The sequence below is a fragment of the Puma concolor genome, chromosome D2 (assembly GCF_028749965.1).
Source record: "Puma concolor isolate L17-30 chromosome D2, mPumCon1.1.hap2, whole genome shotgun sequence".
Classification (NCBI taxonomy): domain Eukaryota; kingdom Metazoa; phylum Chordata; class Mammalia; order Carnivora; family Felidae; genus Puma; species Puma concolor.
Window position 1 is genome coordinate 59,754,847 of NC_141677.1, and position 25,328 is coordinate 59,780,174.

At 43.4% G+C, this 25,328-nt stretch overlaps 2 protein-coding genes across 2 annotated transcripts in view; both read right to left on the minus strand.

Annotated features, from left to right (window-relative positions):
* Positions 1 to 776: 776 nt before the first annotated feature.
* Positions 777 to 23,701, minus strand: CPN1 (carboxypeptidase N subunit 1). The gene is given in 10 exon segments (XM_025918245.2): positions 777 to 944; positions 946 to 1,053; positions 3,914 to 4,032; positions 6,385 to 6,484; positions 7,741 to 7,880; positions 10,482 to 10,593; positions 11,877 to 12,059; positions 15,484 to 15,639; positions 20,415 to 20,611; positions 23,175 to 23,701. Coding segments are annotated over 10 exon segments (1,389 nt in total). The 5' UTR covers positions 23,398 to 23,701; the 3' UTR covers positions 777 to 893.
* Positions 23,265 to 25,328, minus strand: part of ERLIN1 (ER lipid raft associated 1) — a 59,205-nt gene continuing 57,141 nt past the window's right edge. The window contains exon 14 of the mRNA XM_086680625.1: positions 23,265 to 23,349. The gene's annotated coding sequence lies outside the window, so the exon portion shown is untranslated. The remainder of the gene's footprint in view (positions 23,350 to 25,328) is intronic.

Consider the following 25,328-nt stretch of genomic DNA (forward strand, 5'->3'; position numbering starts at 1 on the left):
TTGGGGGAGGTAGGAGGGGCGGGAGGACATGGAACAAGTAGAGGAAACTGGAGCCTGCCCTGAGGCTGAGCTCTGAAACGGGGTGCATGGGGAAGAACCCTCAGCAAGCCCCAGGCACAAGGGACCTGGAACCCCAACATGCCCAGCGGGAGCTTATGAACTTATGTGCTTGTGACTACACATCTCTTCAAAACCTTTACTAACTTCTTCTTCCTCAGTAACACTTTTAGCACAAATGGGCTCTGGGGAACTCAGCGGGGTGGACAGTGCTGGGTACTGTTGGCACAGGGACAGGACAGAGCCATTCCATAGAGGCGTCTACATTATACTTACAAACCCAGAGAATGTTCTGAAAGATGTATGTTGTGTAAAACGGCCACGTACGAAAGTGAGTCGCAGCGGGACTAGGTATTTGCCTGTGAAATCCTTTTCTTATTAAGAAACTATTGGCTATTGTTGAAATGGTCCTCTGGGATTTCAGAAGACTTAGTCACCCGGGCTTGCTATGGGAACAGCATCAGTGACGAATCATCTCAGTCTTTCGGCCATTCATTCAGAAATCTCCCTTGAGCGTCTGCTATGTTGCAGGCTCGGTGCTAGACTCTGGAGGCAAAGCAGCCAATCAGCCCGAGCTGGTCTCCAGATGCAGTGCGGACTGACACGGAGCCTCCTGGATGCAAACCACAGCCCCAGAATCGGGAAATCTTACTGAATCCTGCTGAGTGTGTGCACCGCCACATCAGAGGGCTAACCCCGGGAACAGAGACCATTTGCAATTGTCGTGAATACGTTTATATTTAAATATGTCCTAGATAATAAAATAGAAAGCATGCTTCATCTGATGGGAGAGCAGGAACAAGCCTTTCTAACGTGTCACCCCAGCGCTGTGGATTTCAGGCAGGGACTCTCTGGGGCCGCTTCGTCTCTTCATCTTCTTCCCTAGCTGACCCGGGGCTGCACTTTCTTTGGTAAGATTCTGCGTCCGTGCCCTGGGCTGGGAACTCTCCTCGTAGGGGTTGCTTGAGGGATGCTTCTCTTGAGATGGAAGTTAACCTGGAAGAAAGAAAGAAGCAACTAGGTGGGGAGAGGAGTCAGTTTTCCATTTCCTGGAATTCCAACTGGGGAAGAACCTGTTTGGACCTGGTTTGACCACACTTCCAGGTCCTGAGGGCAGGGCACTAGGGAGCATTAGCACAGCAGTGGGCCACAGCAGCACCACGGCATCCAGCCTGGCTAACGTTCCCAAGAGGAGGTACATAATCACTGGTGATGACATAGGGTATACCTGGATGAACTTAATATACATTTATTTTATAAGTATGAGAAGAAAATGACATCCACACTTCAAACAACAATTTCACTGATACTGTTGCTTAGGACCAGAGCTATGACGGATGGTTCCATAATAATCCCCTTCATGCCGATGTGTGAATCACAGGTGTTGTGCTCAGGCATGCCAATGAATACCTCACATCTTCAGATCTAAACCTGCTGCCGTAATTGCTTGAAAATATAGATAGTGGAGATGATACAGATTATTCATATGGATTCTTAAATTCCAAATTTCCATGTGCAGTGAACGTGTCCTTTCTGGCATAAGGCTGAAACCTGCCTTCTGTCTGTGGCCTGCAGATGTGAAGACGCTTCTGACTAAAAAGTGTAGGTCTGCGGACTGTGGAACCTTCCTAGGAGGAGGGAGTGGCACAGTGTTCTAACCACATTCCCCTGAGGGATCCCTGGCTTCCAGGCCTTGGAACAGTCTGAGCTGCTGAAGCCAGCTGGGAGTTGAAAAACATGCACGCAAGCTCTCCATGGGGTCATTTTCCACCCCTTCCACGAAAATCCATAGCCAGCTTTTCTGCCAGTTCCCCAAAGTAGAGGAAATCAGAGCTAATTACATCATTACCATTTCTTATACAGTAATTCAGAGACCTAGGAAAAAGAGAGAGAAAGAGAGGGAGAGGGAGGGAGGGGGAGAGAGAGAGAGGGAGAGAGGGAGAGAGAGGGAGAGAGAGGGAGAAGGCAGCAAAATAAAGGAAGGGCAGGACAAGGAAAGGAGCTGACCTCTGGCAGGCTGTGGGGAAAAGCAAAGAGGACACGGGACTCTAGGAGATGGTGTGAAAGAGGCTTCACTGTAACATGAAAACCCTCCAGTAAATAATCCTTTTTTCTTTTTTCTTCCCTTGGCCAGATGGATCTCTGTTTAGAAAAATGAAAAGAGAAAGTGGCTCTACAGTGATCAGCAAATGGATTCTTAGTTGTTTTCCCCTCTGGGTATCATGTCCAAAAGACAACTTTTTTTTCCTCTCTGGGGTATATTTGACATAATGATGGGCTATCTTAATTTACTGAAAGGCTATATCACAAAGAAGTGACATCTTTTGAAGTAGATTACTTAAGAGGCTTCACAGTCGTTTGCACCCGGCATTGAAGAGGGCTTGCCACGCAGGGCGGAATCCACCCATGAGGCTGCCTATCAGCCATTTGACTTTGGGGGAGAACGAGGAAAGGGCTGGAGGCTGGTGCGGGGAGAAAGCTGGCTGAGAAACTGGGGCCAGATAACAGGTTGCTGTGGGAGCTGCCTGATCTGTAAGTGGAAGTAGTTTATAAGGGGCACGAGCTAGGACTAGCAGGAGGAGAGGGGAAAGGGGGAACTATCTAGAAACTTCAGAGGACATAAAGAACTCTCTACTTGGGTCCTCGTGTTAAAACCTGGGTTATGCACCCAGGTTGTGAGCTTAGCATGAGGTCCTTCAACACATTGGCTAAGATGGCAGCCCTGAAGACCCCAGAGAGGTTCCAACGGGGGCTCCACTCGCTCACTGTGTGACTTTGGGCATGTTTCTTCTCTAAGTTTGTTTCCTTGGCCATAAAAGGGAAGACTTACGTGTCCCTGACAGGGATGTGAAGGTTAAATGAGATAGTTCTGGAAAGCTCTCATATAGTGTCTCATACATAGGAACCATTCAGTAAATAGTACCTGTAACTATTGAGGACAACAAGCTACTTGACTGCAGAGTCAACAGAGAAAGGGGTGAGTGGGTCTGCTGGGCTCTAGGGTTGTACAGAGAAGGAACTGGACAGAGCAAGGAGGCCCCAGAGAAGAGCAGACCTGTGGGGAAACAAGGTCTGTAGGTGCTCATTAAATAGAACTGCCTCATTACCTCTTCCTTCCTTGAGAAATCTGAGGACTAGTGTCCATGACCTCTGAGCTTCTTCAGCTCTGGGATCTTAATCTAATATGACCAAAGCTGAAAAGGTCCAGGCAGTAGGTCAAAAACGTTCCTTGCTTCTCGTCCTACCTATAAAAGCCAGCTGTAGCCAGCTGAATACCGGGGAGTAGCTGGCTCTTTGGCCAAGGTGAGTGGAAAGCAAGACTGCCGGGCACACGGGGCACCAGGAGGGGGCAGAGTGCCATCTGGTGGTAGTCCTAGTTGACGGCACAGAGCAGGCAATCCAAGGGAGTGGATCTGGGCAAGGTCTGTGGGATTATAAAGGAGCATTTGTTGAGCACTTTCCCTGTGGAAGTCACTGTACTAAATACTTTATGTGCACTTTCCCATTCCAACCTCTTATAAAGCAGGTGCTGTTCACACCAACTTACAGAGGAAGAAACTGAGGAAGAATGATTAGGTAATTTGTCCAAGGTCTCTGGACAGAAGATAGTACTTTTTAGAAGAAGACAGTGCTTTTCATCACTATGCTATGTGAAACAGAAGAAAGAGAAAAAGCCAAAGGAAGTGGGGAAGGACATAATAGGAGAACGACAGAAAAAAAATAAGCATATGAGAGCAATGACTTTTTTTTTAAGTGAAACAGGGAAGCTCAGCAGTGATTAGAACCATGCAATAGGCTGTTTGTGACTTTGTGTAAGTGATCTTTACAGTGCTCTGTGAACATCAGCCTAACTCACCAGTTTTGGTTCTCCAGGACCCACGGTCACGGTCACTGTCTCTGGGTCGAACCCCGGTGCTGTGGCAGTGACAGTGTAGGTACCTGGAAGCAGTAGCCGGAAGTAATCGCCATGGTCACCTAAAAGTTACAAGAATAGAACTCAGTCTGCTGATTAGAAATCTGCCATTTGGGGCCTTGAGAAGACAAATGATCTGAGGGTTTTAGCTGACCACAAGCTTGAATTTTTTTTAATAGCATGATGAAACTGGCTAAGATCTGAAAGAATCTTAGGCTATTTTATGTAATAAGAGCATGGGCTTCTCAGCTCATGGGAAGTAGAAGTTTCACTGTGCTCTGTACTGAGCACAGCAGTGTGTTTAATTCTAGACCCTGTATTTTAAAACAAACTCATGTCCAGCGAAGGGTCACTGGGAGATATGCTGAAAGATCTATGAATGTTTTGTGTGGTAAAGAAACTACATGAAACTTCTGTTTCAATGTTTGAAAAGCCACTGTGAAGAAATGACATCTACCTAAAAAAATACGAATGAGAACTATGAGTTTAAACTGTAGGAGGAAGATTTTGCTAGAAAGAAGAAAAACTGCTGTGACAAACAGAGCTACTGAAAAAGACATGGATGCTTTGTGAAATCATGAGCACTTAAACAGAGACTGAATGAGCATCCCTGAAACAGCTACACAGTTGTGCAGTGCACAGTCTGAACTGATGGCCATGGTCCTGCACTAATGGACAGGACGGCCCTGGGTTAGAAAGCCAGCCGTCGGTGGTGTTGTATGTATGTAATCTTATATTGAGTCAGAGGGCTGGACTAAATGACCACTGTAGGTCTGATTTGAGAATCCTATTTTTAATATTTCTTCCATCGCCTTCTAAAGGGGAAAATAAAATTCAAAAGAAAGCCTATTTTTCTATGGCAGGGATATACCATTTTGGCTAATGACTTTGTATCTCTTTAGAAACAATTGTGACCATGCCTTTAACATTTAAGTGTATAGCAATGCATAACTGCAATAGTAAATGCAATTAAGAATGAAACAGGGGCGCCTGGGTGGCTCAGTCAGTTAAGCTTCCAACTCTTGATTTTGGCTCAAGTCATGATGAGTTTGAGCCCCACATCAGGCTCCTTGCGGGGCTGCTTAAGATTCTCCCTCTCCCATGGGGCGCCTGGGTGGCGCAGTCGGTTAAGCGTCCGACTTCAGCCAGGTCACGATCTCGCGGTCCGTGAGTTCGAGCCCCGCGTCAGGCTCTGGGCTGATGGCTCAGAGTCTGGAGCCTGTTTCCGATTCTGTGTCTCCCTCTCTCTCTGCCCCTCCCCCGTTCATGCTCTGTCTCTCTCTGTCCCAAAAATAAATAAACGTTGAAAAAAAAAAAAATTAAAAAAAAAAAAAAGATTCTCCCTCTCCCGGGGCGCCTGGGTGGCTCAATTGGTTAAGCCTATGACTCTCAGTTTCGGCTCAAGTCATGATCTCATGGTTTCATGAGTTTGAGCCCCACGTCAGGCTCTGTGCTGACAGTGTGGAGACTGAGATTCTCTCTCTCCCTCTCTCTACCCCTCCCCCCGTTCATGCTGTCTCTGTCTCAAAATAAATTTAAAAAAACTTAAAAAATTAAAAAAGATTCTCCCTTTCCCTCTGCTTGTCCCCCCATCTCTCTCTCAAAAAAATAAAATAAAAAATAAGTTTAAAAAAGAATGAGACACACAATAAATAATAAGGCAGTATCTTCTCTGCCCCCTTTAAATGCCTGTAATTTCTTTTAAAATACTTTAGCAGAAGCAGTGAATTATCATCCATATTTTGGACAGTGTAAGTTACACCCCAGGGGCTGTCATTTTCTTAACTGGGAACTTACACCCAAGAATGGTTAGATAGCATGTATCATAAAGGCCCAATTCCAGATACAGCTATGACTAGGGCTTCGGCTATGTTTATTTGTAATCAATACCAGATGCTTTTCTAAATAGCATAATGAGTATTGGCAATGAGTTTCTTCAGTAGTGAAATGAGTAATTTGTTAATTTAGCATAGTGAGTGTTGGAAGTGGGCTCTTATTGGTGGAATTAGCGGTATTCAATATATATTGATTGGCTGGAATGTTTCAAAGACATTCCCTGCCTGTGCATGAATAGGGTATGAAAATCTAGCAAGCCCTGAAGTTCTGAGGGACGCCCAAGGTTTGATCCCTAAACGCAGGTCCAGCCACTGGTATGGAGGATTCTGGTTGCATTGGGGCTTGAACTCACAAACCATGAGATCATAACCTGGGCTGAAATCAAGAGTCGATGCTTAACTGGCTGAGCCACCCAGGTGCTCCCCTGTCCCTGTTTCTATCACCTTTCCTGTACCTACCCCCAGTGTCCTTGACACCCCTGCTAGTCTCGCTGGTGTACAAACTGGCCTCCTGATATGCTGAAAAAAGGTGAGGACATGAAGGCTTCCCTCTCACTCCACCAAGCAGTGGCCACCTACCCGAAGTGACGTCATGGTTAATCCCACTAACAGAAATGACAGCCTCTGCAAGGTTATTATAATTCTCATCAAGCACCATTCCCTTGATGCCCTGGTGTACCTGTAAGAAAGTTTACAGGGCACAGTTAGGACCACAAAACAGGCATCCAGTGTTTGGGAGTCCTCAAAGCTTTCTCATACATTTTTGCCTTTGATCTTCACAAAGATTATGGTAACAGCCGCTTGATTAACTTGGTCTCTCTGTCTTCCTGTTCCCGACAATCTCTTCTCAACAGAGCAAGGTGACCCCTGAGAAAATCTAAGGCAAATCACAACACTAGCCTATTGTCTATCTCTATGGAACTGACTACTGTTGACACTTCATGTAAGTAAAATTATACAATAGTTGTCTTCTTGTGACTGTCTTATTTCTCTTTGCATGATGTCCTCAGAGTTCATTCATGTTGTGGCATGTCTCAGAATTCCCTTCTTTTTTAAGGCTGAAGAATATTCCATTTTATGTCCCTACCACATTTCATTGATCCATTCATCCATCAATGGACACTTGGGCTGCAACCTGGGTTGCTGTTACCTTTTAGCTATTGTGAATAATGCTGATATTAACAAAGATGTGCAAATATCTCTTTGAGATTCTGCTTTCAGTTCTTTTGGATATATGCTCAGAAGTGGGATTGCTGGATCATAGAGGCTATTCTATTAGTAATTTTTGAGGAACCACATACGGCTCTTCATAGTGGTTGCATCATTTCACAGTCCCAGCAACAACACACAGGGGTTCCAATTTTCCGCATCCTTGCCAACGCTTGCTATTGTCTGTCTTTTATTACAATTTTTTTTCTTATTTATAGAAGCCATCTGAATGAGTGTGAGGTGGTATCTCATTGTGTAATTGATCTGCATTTCCCTAACAACCACTTGTTGGGGGCCTAGCACTTCCTGTTGTGCCCACATCAGGGAGCCCCTTCTTCCCTAGATAGCTGCATGATCCTCTCCCTCACCTCCTTTGTGTCCGTTTCAATTCATTTTCTCCATAAGGTTTTCTTCACTACATTTTGCATCTAACATGTTATGAAATATACTTTATTATTTTGTTCATTGTCTATCTCTCCTAACTAAAACATAAGCTATATATGGGCAGGGAAATTTGTCTGCCCATAATCCCTAGCATACAGTACTGTTTCTGACAGATAACTGTGCTCAATAATGTTGAGTGAATAAAATGGCTCAGTAGAAGCAGCCCAGATGTACTGTACGGAGTCAAAGCAGAAGTCAGCACTGAGCCTCACAAAAACCCTTGCTACCATCAGAAAACACATCTCTTTCTGTAACTAGGAAAGTTAAAGAATAGGATTTTACCTGTTCCAAGAATTGGATTAGGGCTTCCCGATTACCCAGCCATTCACGCTGTAATTCCTCTTGGCGGGGAAACTTGTCACAACTCAGTTCCAGTGTGATCTCAAAACAGTTGGTGTGGAGATAGTTAAAGTCTTGCATTCCTGAGGGAAAGAGAGCGGTAGCGGATCTGCAAAACCAAGATCCCACAAATGCCCCACCTCAACTCTTTTTTCTTTTTTTTAATTTTTTTAATGTTTATTTATTTTTGAGAGAGAAAGAGCGTGAGTAGAGGAAGTCCAGAGGGAGAGAGGGAGACACAGAATCTGAAGCAAGCTTCAGGCTCTGAGCCGTTAGTACAGAGCCCAAGAAACATGGGGCTTGAACCTGCAAACTGCGAGATTATGGGGCTTGAACCTGCAAAATGCGAGCTGAAGTTGGACGCTTAACCAGCTGAGCCACCCAGGCGCTCCCCACCTCCACTGTTGTTAACCAAGATTTCTCCTCCACCACCACCACCCTACCCCTCTGTGACCTTCTATTCTACCTCTTGATCTCCATTTATTTTTCTCCTCCATAAAATCTTTCCCCAATTTCCCAGTTTTCTCTCTTCATAAATGCCCATTTTGTTATCACCATCCTCTCCTTTTCTCCATCTCAACGCTTAAATTCACTTCTTGACCTTCTTAGCATTTCCAAAGTCTGCTTTTAGTCATGCCTTGATATTAGACTGCACCTGTACTGATTCTGGGGGGACAGATCTTCTCTCTGGGTGATGATGTTCTTCAGACCCTGGAGCTTAGAGATGAGATAGATATCTTGTTTTCACAACCCTCCTCCTATCTGAGACTGCTGCACTAACCTGAGAGCAGTTAACTCAGGAAAACAGGCCCCTGAAAAAACAGAAGGCAGCTATAGTTCTCTTCCATCTAGTGCTTGTCTGCGTCTATCTTCTACATTATTCAATTGAATCAATTATTTTTTTAATATGTTCCTGATCATTAGAATGGTGTTTATATCACAAATGTGTTTGGGTTAAAAACTATTCATTTAATCAACTTTTACCTGCTCTAAGTTAATGAACATAAGCAGCTGTTGTAGAAAGAATGGAGAAAGCTGAAGAACAACTGTGACCTCTTACATTGGATCTCTCTCTGCATCAGAATAATCTAGAAGGCTGTGTCCAGCCAAATACAGGTTTCTGGGCCTTAGGTATGGGGTGAGGTCCCCTAATCTGCAGTTCTAACAAGTTCCCAGCTGGTGCCAATGACGCTGGTCCAGAGACCACACTATTGGAACAATCACTTTAATGAACTGAATAACCTTGGAATTGTATCAGCTTATTTTGGGGCAATGATTCTCAGTGGAAGCATGGGCCATGCTTTCTCAGATGATGGAAAAGGGGAGAAAAAAACAAGTACAATTTGGAAAAGTATATTTGAGATTTTAAACGGTGTGGGGGGCACCTATTGCTTTCTTAACGCAAACTAAAAAAAATAAAGTTCAACAACATCTTCTTACCTTGTGTTCAAGCAAGTTGTCAGCCACAAGAAGTCTACCACTTCCCAGTACATGGTGACTCCTTAACCTTCCTCCTTCCCACTTTCCATAGAACCAGCCATCAGTTCAACCCTTACCAGGGAGCTTTCTGTTATCTGGGCTCTGTCTAGGTCAGATTTGAAAGGATAGGAGAGACAGCTGCTAAAACATGATGCCTAAAAGAACCTGGCTTCCTGCTTCAGTCTCTTCCCTATCTTTACGGTCACTGTCTACCAAAGGTTCATAAACAGACTTCTTGCCTCTTGGTGATGGGGAAGGCCCAGAGAATGGAGAGAGAAGCCTCTTGCTCAAGGTTTCTGCTATGCTGTCAGTGGCCAATGTCCATGGCAAACTCCAGCTCACTAAGAGATGGGCAGACAGGGCACAGAGAGCATATATCACAGGAACTGTTGGCATCTAGGCCAGCTCCTCTGGTCATCTGCTGCTCTGTGAGGCATACCTCCATGCTACTTAGAAAAGACCCTAACATCTATAAGCCATGCATTTCCAATGCTTTATGTACATTGTTTTATTGAATTTTCACATCAAAATTATAATGCAAGTATTCTTAAAGTACAGATGAGAAAAAGAGGCAGAGAGGTTAAGTAATTACCCTGAAGCCACATAACTGGTAAATGGGCAAGCTGGGATTCAACCCAATGTACCCTTACAGCCATACTCTTAACCACCTGACTACAGTATTTCCCTCCTATGCCCTAATCTATTATGTAAACCACAAGTTTTAAAGGACCACATAGTGGGACACCTGGGTGGCTCAGTTGGTTGAGTGTCTGACTCTTCATTTCGGCTCAGGTCATGATCTCAAGGTCGTGGGATTGAGCCTCGAGTCAAGCCCTACATCCAGCCCTGCATTGGGCTCCATCCACTCTGAGCATGGAGTCTGCTTGGGACTCTCGCTCTCTCCCTCTGTGCTTCTCCCCTGCTCTCTCTCTCAAATAAAACAAATAAATAATAACAAAAAATAATAAAATAAGAATTAAAAACAAAAAATAATAAAGGACCACAAGGTATCCCTACCTTCATTTTAAAGAATCAGAACATGACATTAAATGCCAACTTAAGACTTCTCCATTGCTCAGATCTCTACTTGAATGCAAAATTCTATAGTATTCCTGTTGTTTCCCTGAGAAAAAGTGATAATTTAGGAGAGATGAGCCCTATTCCACCTCAACTTAAAGCACTGTTGTACCCAGGACTCTTCTTACCCTTGCTGAGAGAATACCAGGAGGCCCCATTGGTGATGCCGTCTGGGAAGTAATCCCCACAGTTCCATCCTTGGTGCATCCATCCATGTGCGTAGGAGTACACCTTGGCCAGCTGTGGGTAAAGCGGATGGAGAACGACCTGAGTGCTCCCGACTCCTCGGCAATGCTCACACTTAGAAGTAGGGTGATACCACGAAGCCCCACCCTGTATAAACAACTCATTACTTGCTTTAGTGAAAGAAAATACCAGCAGGCATAGGGAGAAGGGATGTGTGTGTGTGTGTGTGTGTGTGTGTGTGTGTGTGTGTGTGTGTGTTGGACTAGAGTTAGGAGAACTGTGTTCTGATTTTTCCACCTGCCTGGGGATAAGTTTCAAGTGCAAAGTGAGGGGTGACACGAGGTGACATATAAACTCCCTTCTAGGTGTACCATATTCTAGCTTAATTTTATAAAACAAGGAGCAAGTAAAATAGGCCTTTACCATGAAAAGAATTACAGTAGAACCCTCTACCCTCTACCCATGGTCTCCGTTACTTGTGGTCAACTCGGGTCTGGAAGCAGATGATCCCCCTTCTGACAACATGTCAGAGGGTCAGTAGTAGCCTAACACTAGATCACAATGTCATTCCCCTTTATCTCACCACATAGGCATTTTATCATCTTGTATCATCACAAGAAGGGTGAGTATAACACAGTAAGATGTTTTGAGAGAAATTCATTTAACTTTTATTATAACTTATACATAACTATAGCATGTCATTCACATACTTTTTATTATAATATATTGTTATGATTGCTTTATTTTATTATTAGTTATTATTGTTAATCTCTTACCGCACCTAATTTGCAAATTAAACTTTGTCTCAGGTATGTATAGGAAAAAATTATATATAGGGTTCAGTACTATTGCAGCTTCAGGCAGTCACTGGGGGCCTTGGAACACATCTCCCATGGATAAGGGGGGAATACTGTATATATTAGGTGTGAGATGTGTGTGTTGGGGGAAGAGGAATATATGCAGAATCTCTATAATTCCCTTTGAGTGCTACTTTATAACAGTGGAAAAAGGAGATTACTAGAGAAAGTTATAGTAATCTATTTTCTTTGCAAAGCAATAACTGGTGTTATTCTCTATGGAATTCATTAATTGATGAATTGATAATTAATGTTTATTATTTGTATCAATTATACATTACTACTAATATATTAACTATAAAATAATCTGTTGATTTTAATCTCTTGATTTTATTTGAACTATTAGGTAAACATTTTTTCATGCACATGGTCTATTTTTCATTAACATAGCCATATTACCATAACCTTGTAAATCAGACCCCCTAAATCCTCTCCTGAGTCCCACATTCCTCTGGCCAGACAAGCTGCCATTCTGCATACCTTCTGGAAAAGCTTGTCATCGGGTGTGGGGGTATTGGCAGTGCGGCGCACCCCTCGGACCCGATGCTCCAGGGACTTGTCATATGGATAATTGGCCACCACTGCTCCTCCGTGGAGATTGGCTGAAAGAACAAAGTTGAAGGAGCGGATCCAGTGGATCACAGCCTCAGTCTCGGGCTCCACCTGTGGACAGACGAGGGGCTGGCAGTGAAGCTGCAACCGGAGGTGCCATCCAAATGAGTTTGTCAGGAAGTGGCCCGAGAGGATAGTACGTCTGAATAAAACAAAGAGTGTCCTCCTGGATATGAGAAGAGGAGATGGGAAAACTCTGGTCTTTTGCAAAATAGTTTGAAATTTTTAAGTGGAAGGATGCCTGGGTGGCTTAGTCAGTTAAAGCATCCAACTCCTGGGGCGCCTGGGTGGCGCAGTCGGTTAAGCATCTGACTTCAGCCAGGTCACGATCTCGCGCTCCGTGAGTTCGAGCCCCGTGTCAGGCTCTGGGCTGATGGCTCAGAGCCTGGAGCCTGTTTCCGATTCTGTGTCTCCCTCTCTCTCTGCCTCTCCCCCGTTCATGCTCTGTCTCTCTCTGTCCCAAAAATAAAATAAAAAACGTTGAAAATAAAGCATCCAACTCCTGATTTTGGCTCAGGTCATGCATGACCTCACGGTTCATGGGTTTGAGCCCTGTGTCGGGCTCCATGCTGACAGTGTGGAGCCTGCTTGGGACCCTCTCTCTCCCCCTCTCTGCCCCTCCCCCACTCATGCTCACTTGCTTTCTGTCTCTAAATAAATAAATAAACTTAAAAAAATAAAAGTTAAAATTAAAAAAAAAGTAGATGGACTCTTTTTCAAAATGACATTAAAATTGGGATGTAGAATCCCAACATACAAAGTAGCTAAAGGGAGAGCATTTAGGGAGGTGAAACTATGGTATATGATACTGTAACAGTGGACAAATGCCACAGACCATAGAATGTATACCATGAAGAGTGAGCACTAATGCAAACTATGGACTTGGGTGACAATGATGGGTCAAGGTAGTTCATCAAATGTAACAAATTACCACTCTGGCTGTGGGATGTGAACAATGGGAAGCAGGGAGTATATGGGGACTCTGGACTTCCCCTCAATTTTGTTGTGAACCTAAAACTGCTATAAAAAAATAAAGTCTCTTGGGGCGTCTGGGTGGCTCAGTCGGTTAAGCGTCCAACTTTGGCTCTGGTCATGATCTTGTGGTTTGTGAGTTCGAGCCCTGCGTCAGGCTCTGTGCTGACAGCTCGGAGCCTGGAGCCTGGAGCCTGCAGCCTGCTTTGGATTCTGTGTCTCCCTCTCTCTGACCCTCCCCCATTCATGCTCTGTCTCTCTCTGTCTCAAAAATAAATAAACGTTAAAAAAAATTAAAAAAAATAAAGTCTCTTATTGAGGACTCATCTCAGCAGGCACAACTCGCGGCTGCTGAGAAACTGGAAGTTCAAGATGAAGCTGTCTCAGGCATTCAAGAAGACACACAGACTCCAACTGTACAAGAGCAGAGTAAAGAAGAAGTTGATGAAATAGGTGTGGCAATTAAGGACATAGAACTGGTCATGTCACAAGCAAATGTGTCAAGAGCAAAGGCAGTCCCAGCCCTGAAGAGCAACAGTAATGACGTTGTAAATGCTATTACGGAATTAACAATGTAACCATCTGAAAACAAGAAACTTTTTTTGTTGTTTCAAAAGAATAGCTGCAGCTTGGTTTGGAATTTTGTACTGTTTCTATCATTAATAAGTTATGACTTCTTCTTGGATGAGAAGAGAGAAAGAGAGAGAGGTTTGAAGAGGGTGGCATGGCTGGAGAGCTCAGGGCCCCGGCTTGGCTTCTTTCTGACAGCAAGGAAGGGATTCTCCAATTTACCCATTGCTCCAGTGGCTTCTGAAGCACCTCTGCAGATATTAAGGGCTCTAGTAAATACATCTGGGAAGCTGGTTGACACAAATGATTTTCAACCTCCTCTTTACACTACTGCATCTGCTGTAATGTTGACAAGTAGAACACACTCCTGTGGTCATATTCAAATTTCATGGATTAGATATAGTATGATACGGGCCAGTCTTGCCTAAGTAGTTGAATTCCACCCTCTTGATTGCATATTATGTTCCTAGTGAGTGGCAGCATTCTAAAGAAAGCCGTGAATCTACTTGGATTTGCAGTACAAGTAAATAATTTACAGTCTTCAGTGTTTTCCCTCCTCTCAGAATGGATTTGCTTAGAGGTTATGTGGTGTTAATGTGTTAATGGCTCCCCTTGGACTAGCAGTCAGCTGAGAAGGCCCCCATCTTTGCCATTCCTGAGGGACTGGATGAATAGGGTTGAGTCTTGCCCGATCAAAATGGATAAGATACCAAAGGCACCAGTCCTGCTCTGTGACCAGGGCTCAGATCCTTTGAAGCAGCCCTTTCTCCATGTCCTAAGCCACCATCCATCAGCATGAGGCCAGCTTCTCACTGCTCCTCTCCCATCAGGAGCAAGAAGACTTACTTTTCATTGCCTTTTTTTCTTCTAATATGGAGAAAAAGGAGCAGTGGAAGTCTAATTACTATTGGCTCAATTACCTTATTTTACTTGGACAAGTTTAATAAATCAGGACATCCTTCCGGCTAGATATGCCAACTACTACAAAGTTAGTTTTGACTTATTATTTACTTGAGCCAAGGGCATAGTTGCTATCTGAAATCTAAACTTGTTAGCAATGACTCTGCCTCATTTTCAAGGGGGAAAAACTGAGACTATTCTTTCTGGAAACTCCCAATAGAAAGCCTTACACCTGCAATCTCTAAGTTTAAATATTCACAAGTAGAATGTTTAAAGTACCTTATACAGTAGAAGGAACAGGGTGGTGGTGGGAATGCTCTGAGAACCACAGTGGTTATTCCCAGGAGCACTCGCATTACTATGGGTGGCATTCCAGGCCTCCAGGCCTGGGTGCATCAGCTGGGCTCCTCAGATTGAGAGTAAGGGAAATGACAGTAAGGTAAAGCAGCTGAGAGTTAGACAGAAAGGGCAGAGGAAAACTGTAGGAGTGAGCTGCCTGAGCTTCCTTCTGTAGCTAATTGTTGGTGAGCACACAGTTCATCACATGTAAGAGAGATTTATCTACAGAATGCTAGAGTCCTCTTTTGATGGGATAATGTGGTAGAAAGAATGTTGCCTTAGGAATCAGAAGGCCTGGGTTTTAATCCTGAGTCCACCAATTACTAGCTGTGTAGGTGTAAGCCAGGGAAGGATCTCAGCCCTGCTTCGTATGTTCACTTCACAGCATTACAACGATCAGCTGAAACACTGGCTAAGTAAGCATTTTGTAAAATGGTAAAGTACTGCACAATGGTATGATAACCGCTTTCACTTCACTACCACTAACATCAAACAGCATGTGCTCTGGGAGGGCCTCTTTGCTGGGGGAGAGAGTGAATACAAAGAGCGGAAGATATAGTTCTTGCCGCTCTACACAGATTAACACAGAGTTGAGTGGATGCTTAATTCGTGCTTGTTTAATTGATGTGGAGATTGCGAGAAACGATTCCAGAAGCTGATTTACCCGCTTTGGCATGAACATTTCATCTCCTACCTGACTCTTCCAGTTGTCTGGGAGGGGCAGGTGGTGGTTAGGGCCTCCGTGTTTCTCATTGTAGTAGACATAGGTGTTGAGGTCGGGGAAGTTTCGGTTCAGGTCCACTCCATTTGCGTTGTTCCTGCCAACCAGGTATCCAGAAATGTCTGCGCCCTAGCAGGAAAATGGAGAAACGAGAAAGGAAGATTTCAGACTGGATCCTATATTTGAAGTACACTGCATAGTTTTGGCGGGGGGGGGGGGGGGGGGGGCGCATTAATCTATCAAATGATGCACCATTTTCTCCATTAATTTATCCAAAGTCCCAGCGGTGGGGTTCACATTTCCCTGTAAACCACGTGTCGATGGTAGAGATCCCAGGAGACATTCTGACAAGACTGGATGTTTCAGGATAATGGGAACCCCTGTTTTTAAAATATGGCTTTATTGAGGTGTAATTTACATACCATAAAACTCACCCATTTTAAGTGCACAATTCAATGAATTCTAGTTCCCACTGAGAAGAGTCGTGTGAGCATCGGCATAATCAAACTTTGAAGTATTTCTAACGCCCTGAAAGGAGACCTCACGCCCATTCAATCACTCCTCATTCTTAGTCCAGCCCTAGGTAATCACTCTCTGTCTCCCTAGATTTGCCTTTTCTGGTCATTTCAGTAAGTGGGATCACACACTTCATGTTTGGTTTTTATCACAGGACACAATGTTTTTTGAGGTTCCTCCACGTTTTAGCATGTGTATTTCATTCCTTTTCATTGCTGAATAATTTTCCATTATTTGGATTTACTATGCTTTGTTTACTTACCAATTAATAGACTATTAGTTTCCTAGGGCTGCTGAAACAAATTACACAGACTGGGTGGCTCATCACAACAGAAATGTATTCTCTCACAGTTCTGGAGTCCGGAAGTCTGAAATCAAGAGATCAGCGGGGTCATATGCTCCAAAGGCCCTAGAAGAAGGACCTTCTTTGTCTCTTCCAGCCCCTAATGGCTGCCAGCGATCCTTGACACACTCCTTGGCTCACGGATGTATTGCTTCAATTTCTACTTCCATTTTCACAGGGCTTCTCCCTGATGGGTGTCTCTGCATAGATTTCTTTCTTCTTAGAAGGACACCAGTCATATTTGAGTTGGTCACCCCAAGCCAGTATGATTCCACCTTAGCTTGCATATGTAAAGACTCTATTTCCTAATAAAGTCACAGTCAGAGGTTCTAGGTTAGACACGAATTTTGGGGAGGGTGCTACTCAACCCTGTACATGGACATCTGGATCATTTCCACTTTTTGGCTACAGTGAATAACGCTGCTATAAGCATTCATGTACAAGTCTTTGTACAGATGTATGTTTTCATTTCTCTTGGGTAGACACCAACTAGTAGAACTATTGGGTAATAATTGAAGTCTATCTGTAACCTTTTCAGAAAATGCTAAACTGTTTCCAAAGCAACTACACCATGGAAACCACCCCCACTGTTTTTATTTTTTTTAATTTAGGATCCTTGTTTACCTTTCATCTCATCAATGTCAACCTCCTGCATTCCTTTATTTCCCTGCTCACACTTCAGCTTGTTATCATTTATTTGGTCATTTATTCACTCATTCGTTCATCCTTTTAGCCAATCAACATTTACTTAAGTGCGTCTCTACTCAAAGTCCTCTGAAAGACACTAGGAAGGGAGATAATGAGACATTAGGCTTACCTTCCAGGAATTCATAATATATACGGGGAGATAGATATATATGTAAATAATTAAAATATATAAAGTGGCAGAATAGTGATATGTTCAAAGGCCATCACAAAACTGAAATGCCATCTAATGGCATTAGAGAAGGGGAGGAGTGTTCACTGGAGCCCTGTGGATGGAGAGGGTGGAGCCCAAATTAGTAGCAGTTCCTAGAAGTGGGGTGAATGGATGGATGTGCTAAGCTAAACACTCACAGATGTACTACCACTTTCATATTAAAAAAATCTTTATTGTTCTTAGATTTCTCTATTTTTCATGGCACTCTACTCATATTTTATTCTTATATCTCGTTGAGAACATAATTTTTTTTTAAAGTTACTTTAAGTTCCCTAATTCATTCTACTCTTATATAAAATATCTGTATGATTTTTCAGTTTGGGGTTTAATTTTTCACTTCTATGAGATAATGATTTTCGTCACACTTCCAGGAGTTTTTCACTCCTTGCTCATTCATATCAATGTAGCTCACAACTGTCCATATTAACAGTTACATTAATTTACTTATTAGTTGATTTGCCACTCACATCAGATCGTTAGGCTGCAGGTAAAGAGTTTCCTTAACAGAAAGTTCCCATAAACAGGGTAGGTGGTGTATTTGTTTCCTATTCCTGCTGTAAAAAATTACCACATACTTAGTGGTTTAAAACAACACAAGCATATTATCTTATAGTTTCGGAGGTCAGAAGACTGAAATGGGTTTCATAAGACTAAAATAAAGACACGAGCAGGGCTGTGTTCCTTTTGAGGTCTCTAAGGGAATCTGCTTCCTGATTTTTCCAGCTTCTAGAGGCCACCCACATTCCTTGGCACGACATCTTCAAAGCTCTCTGTGGCCTTCTGCTTCCCTCTTCCACATTTAAAGCACCCCTGTGATTGATTACACTGGACCCATCCAAATAATCCAGGATATTTTAAAGTCAGATGATTATTTTACCTTAATTCCACTTGCAACCTTAATTCTCCCATGCCATGTAACATAACATATGCACAGTTTCTAGGGATTATAATTTGGGAATCTTTAGTGGGGTGGAGGAAGGGGAGATTATTCTGTTTTACCTACAGGTAGCTTTAAAGTTTGGTGGCCAGGCAGGTCTTCCCTGTATAGCCCTGCAGACAGGTTTCCTCTGGGTATGGCAGGTAGTTCTGGAAGTCTGAGAACCTGATTAGGCTTCTCTTGCACTCGGGTTCAAGCTCTGCTCCCTCTGAACAAGTACACAGCAGGTGAGCAGAGGTGACTGGCTCCCCAGAGATGGCTCTAGGATTTACAAGGCTGGCAGGGATTTCCCCCACTTCCCCTCACCCCACTTCATTCTACAAGAGATGTGGGCAAGTCTGAGGTTCTCCGGTTTCTCCACTGCAATATAGGGAAGGTTCAATAGAAGGAAAGCAACCAGGCTGGAGGTCTCCCCCACATCTCTTCCAAATTTTCCTGCTGTTTTGGAAACTCAAGCCTGAAGATGTTAATGTGCACCTCTCTGATTTTCCAGTGGAGGAACAAAGCTTTCTTTTTTCATTTGATGAGTTGTGTTGGCAGGAAGCTGTGAGAATGCAAGGGTCAAATTTGTGTTTCATTCAGCATCTTGGTTCCATTCTCCTCCCTGCCTCTACTTACCTCCCCAGCACTATTCTTAAGTAGGTTAAAAATGGGATGGGCCAAAAGGACAGACGCCTCATGGTTCTACTTGTACGGGATAGAGTGGTCGGATTCAAGGAATCAGAGCGGAGGATGGTCGCCAGGGGCTGGGAGGAGGAGGAAATGGGAAGTTACTGATGAAGGTACCTAAAGTTTTGGTTGAGCAAGATAGATAAGTTCTGGAGACTAGCTATATGACACTGTACCCATAGTCAACAATACTGTGTTGTACACTTAAAATTTTGTTAAGAGCAAAGACTTCATCTTTGGTGTTCTTACCACAATAAAATAAAAATTCTTTAAAAGTTAAGTAGTGAAATCTAGTTTTAAAAATGAAAAAAATGTCAAGACTACCCCAAATAAACATATTTTTAAATTGGAAAAAAAAAACCCAAACCTCTTTAATTTACAATTCTTTACCCCAAACCCCAAACAAACCAGGTTTAATTAAGCACAGCTTTTAAAGGAACATATCCATTGTGTAAAGCAGATGCCTGGCTTCACGCCCCTCCCCCCAAATTCTAATTTAGTAGATGAGGGTTGGGGGGGGGAACCTAGGAATTTATATTTCAAAAAATCTTCAGGTATGATTCTGATGCACAGCCACACACACAAAATCGTTGATTTAAAGTTAGGCACACTGACATTTTGAATTTACGTCAAGAAATAAAGTAAAAGCCCACAGATCCCTGCAAAATGTAACTCTAAAATAAAGAATTGGGGCTCCTGGGTGGCTCAGTCAGTTGAGTGCCTGACTTCAGCTCAGGTCATGGTCTAGCAGTTCGAGAGTTTGGGCCCCTGCATCGGGCTCTGTGCTAACAAACAGCTCAGAGCCTGGAGCCTGCTTCAGATTCTGTACCTCTCTCTCTCTCTCCCTCCCCTGCTCATGCTCTGCCACTCTGTCTCTCAAAAATAAATAAATGTTAAAAAAAATATTTAAAATAAAGAATTAAAAGGCTGAGTTTGATACTAATAGAGGAAAAAGTCGTACATAAATATAGTAAAATATTCACTAAGCAAAGCACACAAATGTCTAATCGCTATGGTGTACACCTGAAACTAATATAATATTGTATGTCAATTATACCTCAATTAAAAAAAAAAAAAAGAAATATAACCAAATGCATGAAGAATCTAGAATTAGCTCCTGACTTCGCCATTCTGGGCCAAGCTAGTTCTGTTTCCCTCCGCCCAGCCCAATGCAAACGGTTAAGTGTAGTGTGGCAGGGAGAAGAGTATTTAGAGTAAGAAGCTAAAAATTGAGGGAAGGAGGTTTTGCAAGAGCCCTTCACACCTGGTTAGTAGTTTTCAGTTTAAAAAGCACTGTCACGGATATTGCCTCATTGATCCCCACAACAAAACCGGCAGGTCAGCCGGAAAGGTGTGGAGGCAGCCCACGTTCACTGCCTAGGGAGCCACAGCGCTGAAACGGGTCTGCACACTGTTGTATTTCCACCGGCCTTTTCTCAATTGCACAGTGGCATCTACAGCGGGACTGGGCGGATGCTTTTACGGACTCCCCGGAGGGCTCTCGCCCCGGGGCTCAGTACCTGGGCTGCAGCCACCTCGTAGCCGTCTGGGTTCATGGACGGCATGATGTGCACGCGCGTGCCCTCCACAAGCCGCACGATGCGCTGGTTCCCGTTCCGGAACTCCTCGCACAGGAACTCCGCCAGCTGCAGCAGCAACTCGCGGCCCAGCACCTCGTTGCCGTGCATGTTCCCCACGTACTTGACTTCCGGTTCCACTGCAGGCGCGACAAGAACACGCGAGAAGAGAGAGGATGGGGAAAGTTTGCAAGTGGCAAGGATTCCTAACGTTGCACAGGGACCTTTTCCCTCTCTTCGCGTAATGAACACATGAAAATCTTATGCTTCCATTGGGTCTTTTCCAGTGATTCCCGAGGCCCTTTTGAACAAATTACAATCATAAATGCTACAAAAATCCATGCCATGGAGCCCCTTCTGTGTTCATTACTCCTAATCTTCACAGAAAACCTGTGAAGTAGGCATCATTAGCTCCAGAATGAGGGAGGTGTGGAAGCAGCTGAGTAACCTGTTGGAGGTCACCTAGTTATTTAATAAGATGGAGGCCAAAGCCCAGGTGCATTCACAGTAGCCTGGTGCTTCTCAGAAACAAGTCTTTTCAGGTTAAGAATGGTGTTTTCACAAGAAAGCAGGCTTTCCCTACTTGGGTTATGGCATAACAGTTCCTAATCATCCCAGTTGAAAACTTAATTTTACAAATTTAAGTCAGATCATGTCACTCTTCTGCTTAAAACCCTCCAGTGGCTTCTCACTTCACTCTAAAAGCCAAAATCTTTACACAGGCTTATAAGGCACTACCTGATCTCCTGCCTAGGAGCCCTATCCCCAACCATACTGCCCTGACCTTGCTTTCCCATCGTTCACTCCGCTGGAGCCACAGGGGGCTTCCTTGCACTCACACACACCAAGCACACTCCTGTTCTTTCCTGTCTGCAAAGACTTTCCAGTTACAGCGTGGCATGCTCCATCACATGCTCAAAACTCACCTCAAAAAAGAAGCTTTTCCTAAACAGCAACAACCCCCTCTCCTGCTTATGGCATTCTCTATCTCTCTTTTAAAGGTTATTTTTTCTCTATAGCACTTTTTTTCATCTGACTTAATATGTATTTACTTAGTTACCCATTTGTTGCCAGTCTTACATGGCTAAAATTAAGGCCCCTGAGGGAGGTGTCTTTGTTTTATCCTGTTTGTTGTCTATTCAGAGTCTACAAAATAGACAATCAGTAATTGATAATCAGTACTAGATAATCAGTAATATTTGTGGAATGAATGATGAATGCATGAAAGGAATGAATGGATTAACAGCTAAATTATAGGGCATCAGAGAAAAGAGAGATTAGTGAGGGCTGGAATAGTATGAAAGAGCTTCAAGAAGGCCTTGAATGCATGGAGTGAGGGGCTAGCCCTAAAACTAATACCCACAAGCTTCCGCAATGAACACACACCCCAAAAAACATGGTGCTTTCTATGCAAGTGTGGCTTCAAAGCAAAGTCCTTATCCTCATTTAATGACATAGACTTCCTTGAGCCAGTGCCCCCCCTCCCATACCCTCCTCACTGGCCATGTAACATTCTAAAGCTGTCACAGACAGGATCCATTGAGTGTGAGGTTGCCACTAAAGGATTTTAAGCAGGGGAGTGAGAAGATTAAATATTTGGGAAAAGTATTCTGGCATCTGTGTGCTGAAGGGAAGTTTTAGAGAGTGGTGGCAGGTAGGGGTTGAAAGAGTCAGGAACCTAGTGTGATGATATAGGCAGGTTGCAATGATGTTTGGCTGGTGTGGGTGGTGTGGAAGTGGAAAGGATGAGAGAGATTTGAAACTGACAGTGTTTAGGAGGAACAGACATAACTTGGATGTCACAACTGCTCTAAGTCAAGCTATGAGAAATTAGACACAACTTCAATGCCCATCATTCAATGAACAGTTAAATACAACCATGCAATGAATATTATGCAGCCAAAATTATGATGAAGATGTACATTTACAGATATGGATATTACTTATAAAAGACTATGAAATGAGAAAAGCTGTTCTATTATGATTCCATTTTTATAAAAAATATGTGTATGTGTGGGGGGGGTTGTTAAACATGCATACAAAAAAGTCTGGAAGGATATGCATCGATATGTTAACAATGATCATCTGTGAGTGGTGGGATTATGGCGTGAGCTTTTTTGTTTGTTTGTTTCCATATCTAATTTCTATTTTAATCTAAATACAGGTTGCTTTTATAATAGAAACAAACTAACAAAAAGTAATGCAGTGCATAAAACCAATTCCCAAGACCTCAAACTATCTCCAGGATCCCATACGTATCATACTGTCATTCCCCAAAGAGAATGATAAACCCAAACCCTTTGAGGCTTCCTGACAGAACTAGAAGAGCTGATTGTTTCTGCTTATGTCTCCTGAAGCACTGGTTAAAGACAGCATAACAGCAAGGAAGAAAGAAGGGTAATGGGAGGGAAGGCAGGGGGGCTGGGATGGGAGGAGGGAAGAAGACTCACCTTTTAGCATTAAGGTCTTGAGCAAACAGAACCTCCAAAGGAGGAACAGACTAGAGCCTGAATTGGGGTTGTAGCTCCCCAGAGGCAGGAGCAATCTGAGGGCTAAGTGGGGAAATATTTAGCACAGATGGAGGAAGAGGTGATACTTTATAGGTGGAGGGGTCCATGGACTTCCCCAGAAAACAGCCCCAATTACTGGATTTGTCAGGGAAGGGTCCTGTCCCATACACTCCAAGAACTGCTCAGGGCTTACAGGGCTCGTGGATTCCAGGGTAGTCGCTGAATTCCAGCACGTAGAGGTGTCTCCCCTTCACACTGCGCCCGATGCTGTAAACCCGCGTGATGTAGGGGCATTCGTTGTGCACCTTGTACAGCGTCCGCACAAGGTCATCATAGCGGTGGTGGCGAAAGGTCACTGGGGCAACCAACTTGAAGAGAAAGAGGAGGTGGAAGAAGACTGAGAGCAGGCCTGACATCTTGACAGGCTTTTTCAAAGAGACCCACTAAAATGGGCTCCACCTCTCCCAACAACCAGTCAAAATCCAAGGGCCAAGAACCAGCTCTTCCTAGTTTCCCGCCAGTAAACACCAGTGCCACAACACCTGGCAAGGAAGTTCAGAATTGTCCCGTTCAACGCTGGAAATTATTTATGTAGCTCTGGGATAGCCACTCATCTCTCCTCCCCCATCTCTCTGATTTTCCTAATCCAGGGAAACCTTTTGAAAGGCTTTTGTACTCCCCCAGATTGGGTAGTTTCACTGATTCTGGCTTACTGATTAACTGGACTGTAAACAGGCTTCAATAAATAGTTGCTTATAACCCTTTGATTCCCAGAGAATTTTGAGAAACTTGGCTTGTGCTTATTCCCTGTATTACAATTTAAGGAGATGTATTAATTAGAATTCTCTGTCCATTTCGATCAATCCCACACACTGCTGCCAGACTCTTTCTGGAGCACGGCTCTGTCTTGTCTCCTTGCTCCTCAAAAATCTTTCAACAGTTGCCATTGAGAAAATGGAAAGATGAGCCACAGGCCGGGAGAAAAATAACTGCAATTCACAAATCTGACAATATATCCAGAATACATCAAGAACTCTTACAACACAATAATAAAGCAACTCAATTCAAAAATGGGCAGAAGATTTGAATAGACATTTCATCAAAGTAGATATATGAACAGCTAATACACATGCACATTTAACGATCTTCGCCATTATTGGTCACAAGGAAATACAACACAATGAGATATCACTTCACATCCACTAGAATGGCTATAATCAAAAAGTCACAATAACAAGTGTTGGCGAGAATAGGGAGAAACTGGGACCCTCGTATGGGAAAATAAATGTTGCAGCCACCTTGGAAAACAGTTTTGCAGTTACCTAGAAGGTTAAGTTTATACTTACTGTATGACCCAGTAATTTCACTTCTACGTATCTACCCAAGAGAAATGAAAACATACATCCACACAAAATGTGTACATGAATGTTCATTGCAGTATTATTTAAAATAGACAAAAAGTGGAAACAATTCAAATGTCCATTCACTGGTGAACGGATAAACAAAATATGGAACATCCAAAAAATGAAATATCATTTGACAATAAAAAGGAATAAAGTACTGGCATATTGTATAACATGGATGAACCTTAAAAGCATTATGCGTGGTGAAAGAAGTCAGACACAAAAGACCAGATATTATATGACCCAATTGACATGAAATGTTTATGAAAGGCAAATGTATACTAAATAAAAGGTTGCATAGAGCTGGGAGTGGAAATGTAGAATGACTATAAGTGGGCAGATGGTTTCTTTTTAAGATGTTAGAAGTGTTCCAAGATTAGATTGTACAACTCCGTAAATCAACTAAAATTCACTGAATTGTATACTTAAAGCAGGTGAATTTTATGGTATACAAGTTATATCTCACCAAAGCTGCTTTTTTTAAAAAAAGAAAAAGAATGAAGTACAGTCCCTCCCCCCAAAGTTAACTATAAATTTACTATATAACCTAACAACTCCACTCTGGGCACCTATGCAAGAGAACAAGAATGTTCATAAGAATGCACATAAGAATGTTCATAGCAGTCTTGGGGCACCTGGGTGGCTCAGTCGGTTAAGCGTCCGACTTCGGCTCAGGTCATGATCTCACAGTTTGTGAGTTTGAGCTCTGCATCGGGCTCTGTGCTGACAGCTCAGGGCCTGGAGCCTGCTTCGGATTCTGTGTCTCCTCCTCTCTCTGCCCCTCCCATGCTCATGCTCTGTCTCTCTTTGTCTCTTAATAATAAATAAATGTTTTTTTTTTTTAAAAGAATGTTCAGGGGCGCCTGGGTGGCGCAGTCGGTTAAGCGTCCGACTTCAGCCAGGTCACGATCTCGCGGTCCGGGAGTTCGAGCCCCGCGTCAGGC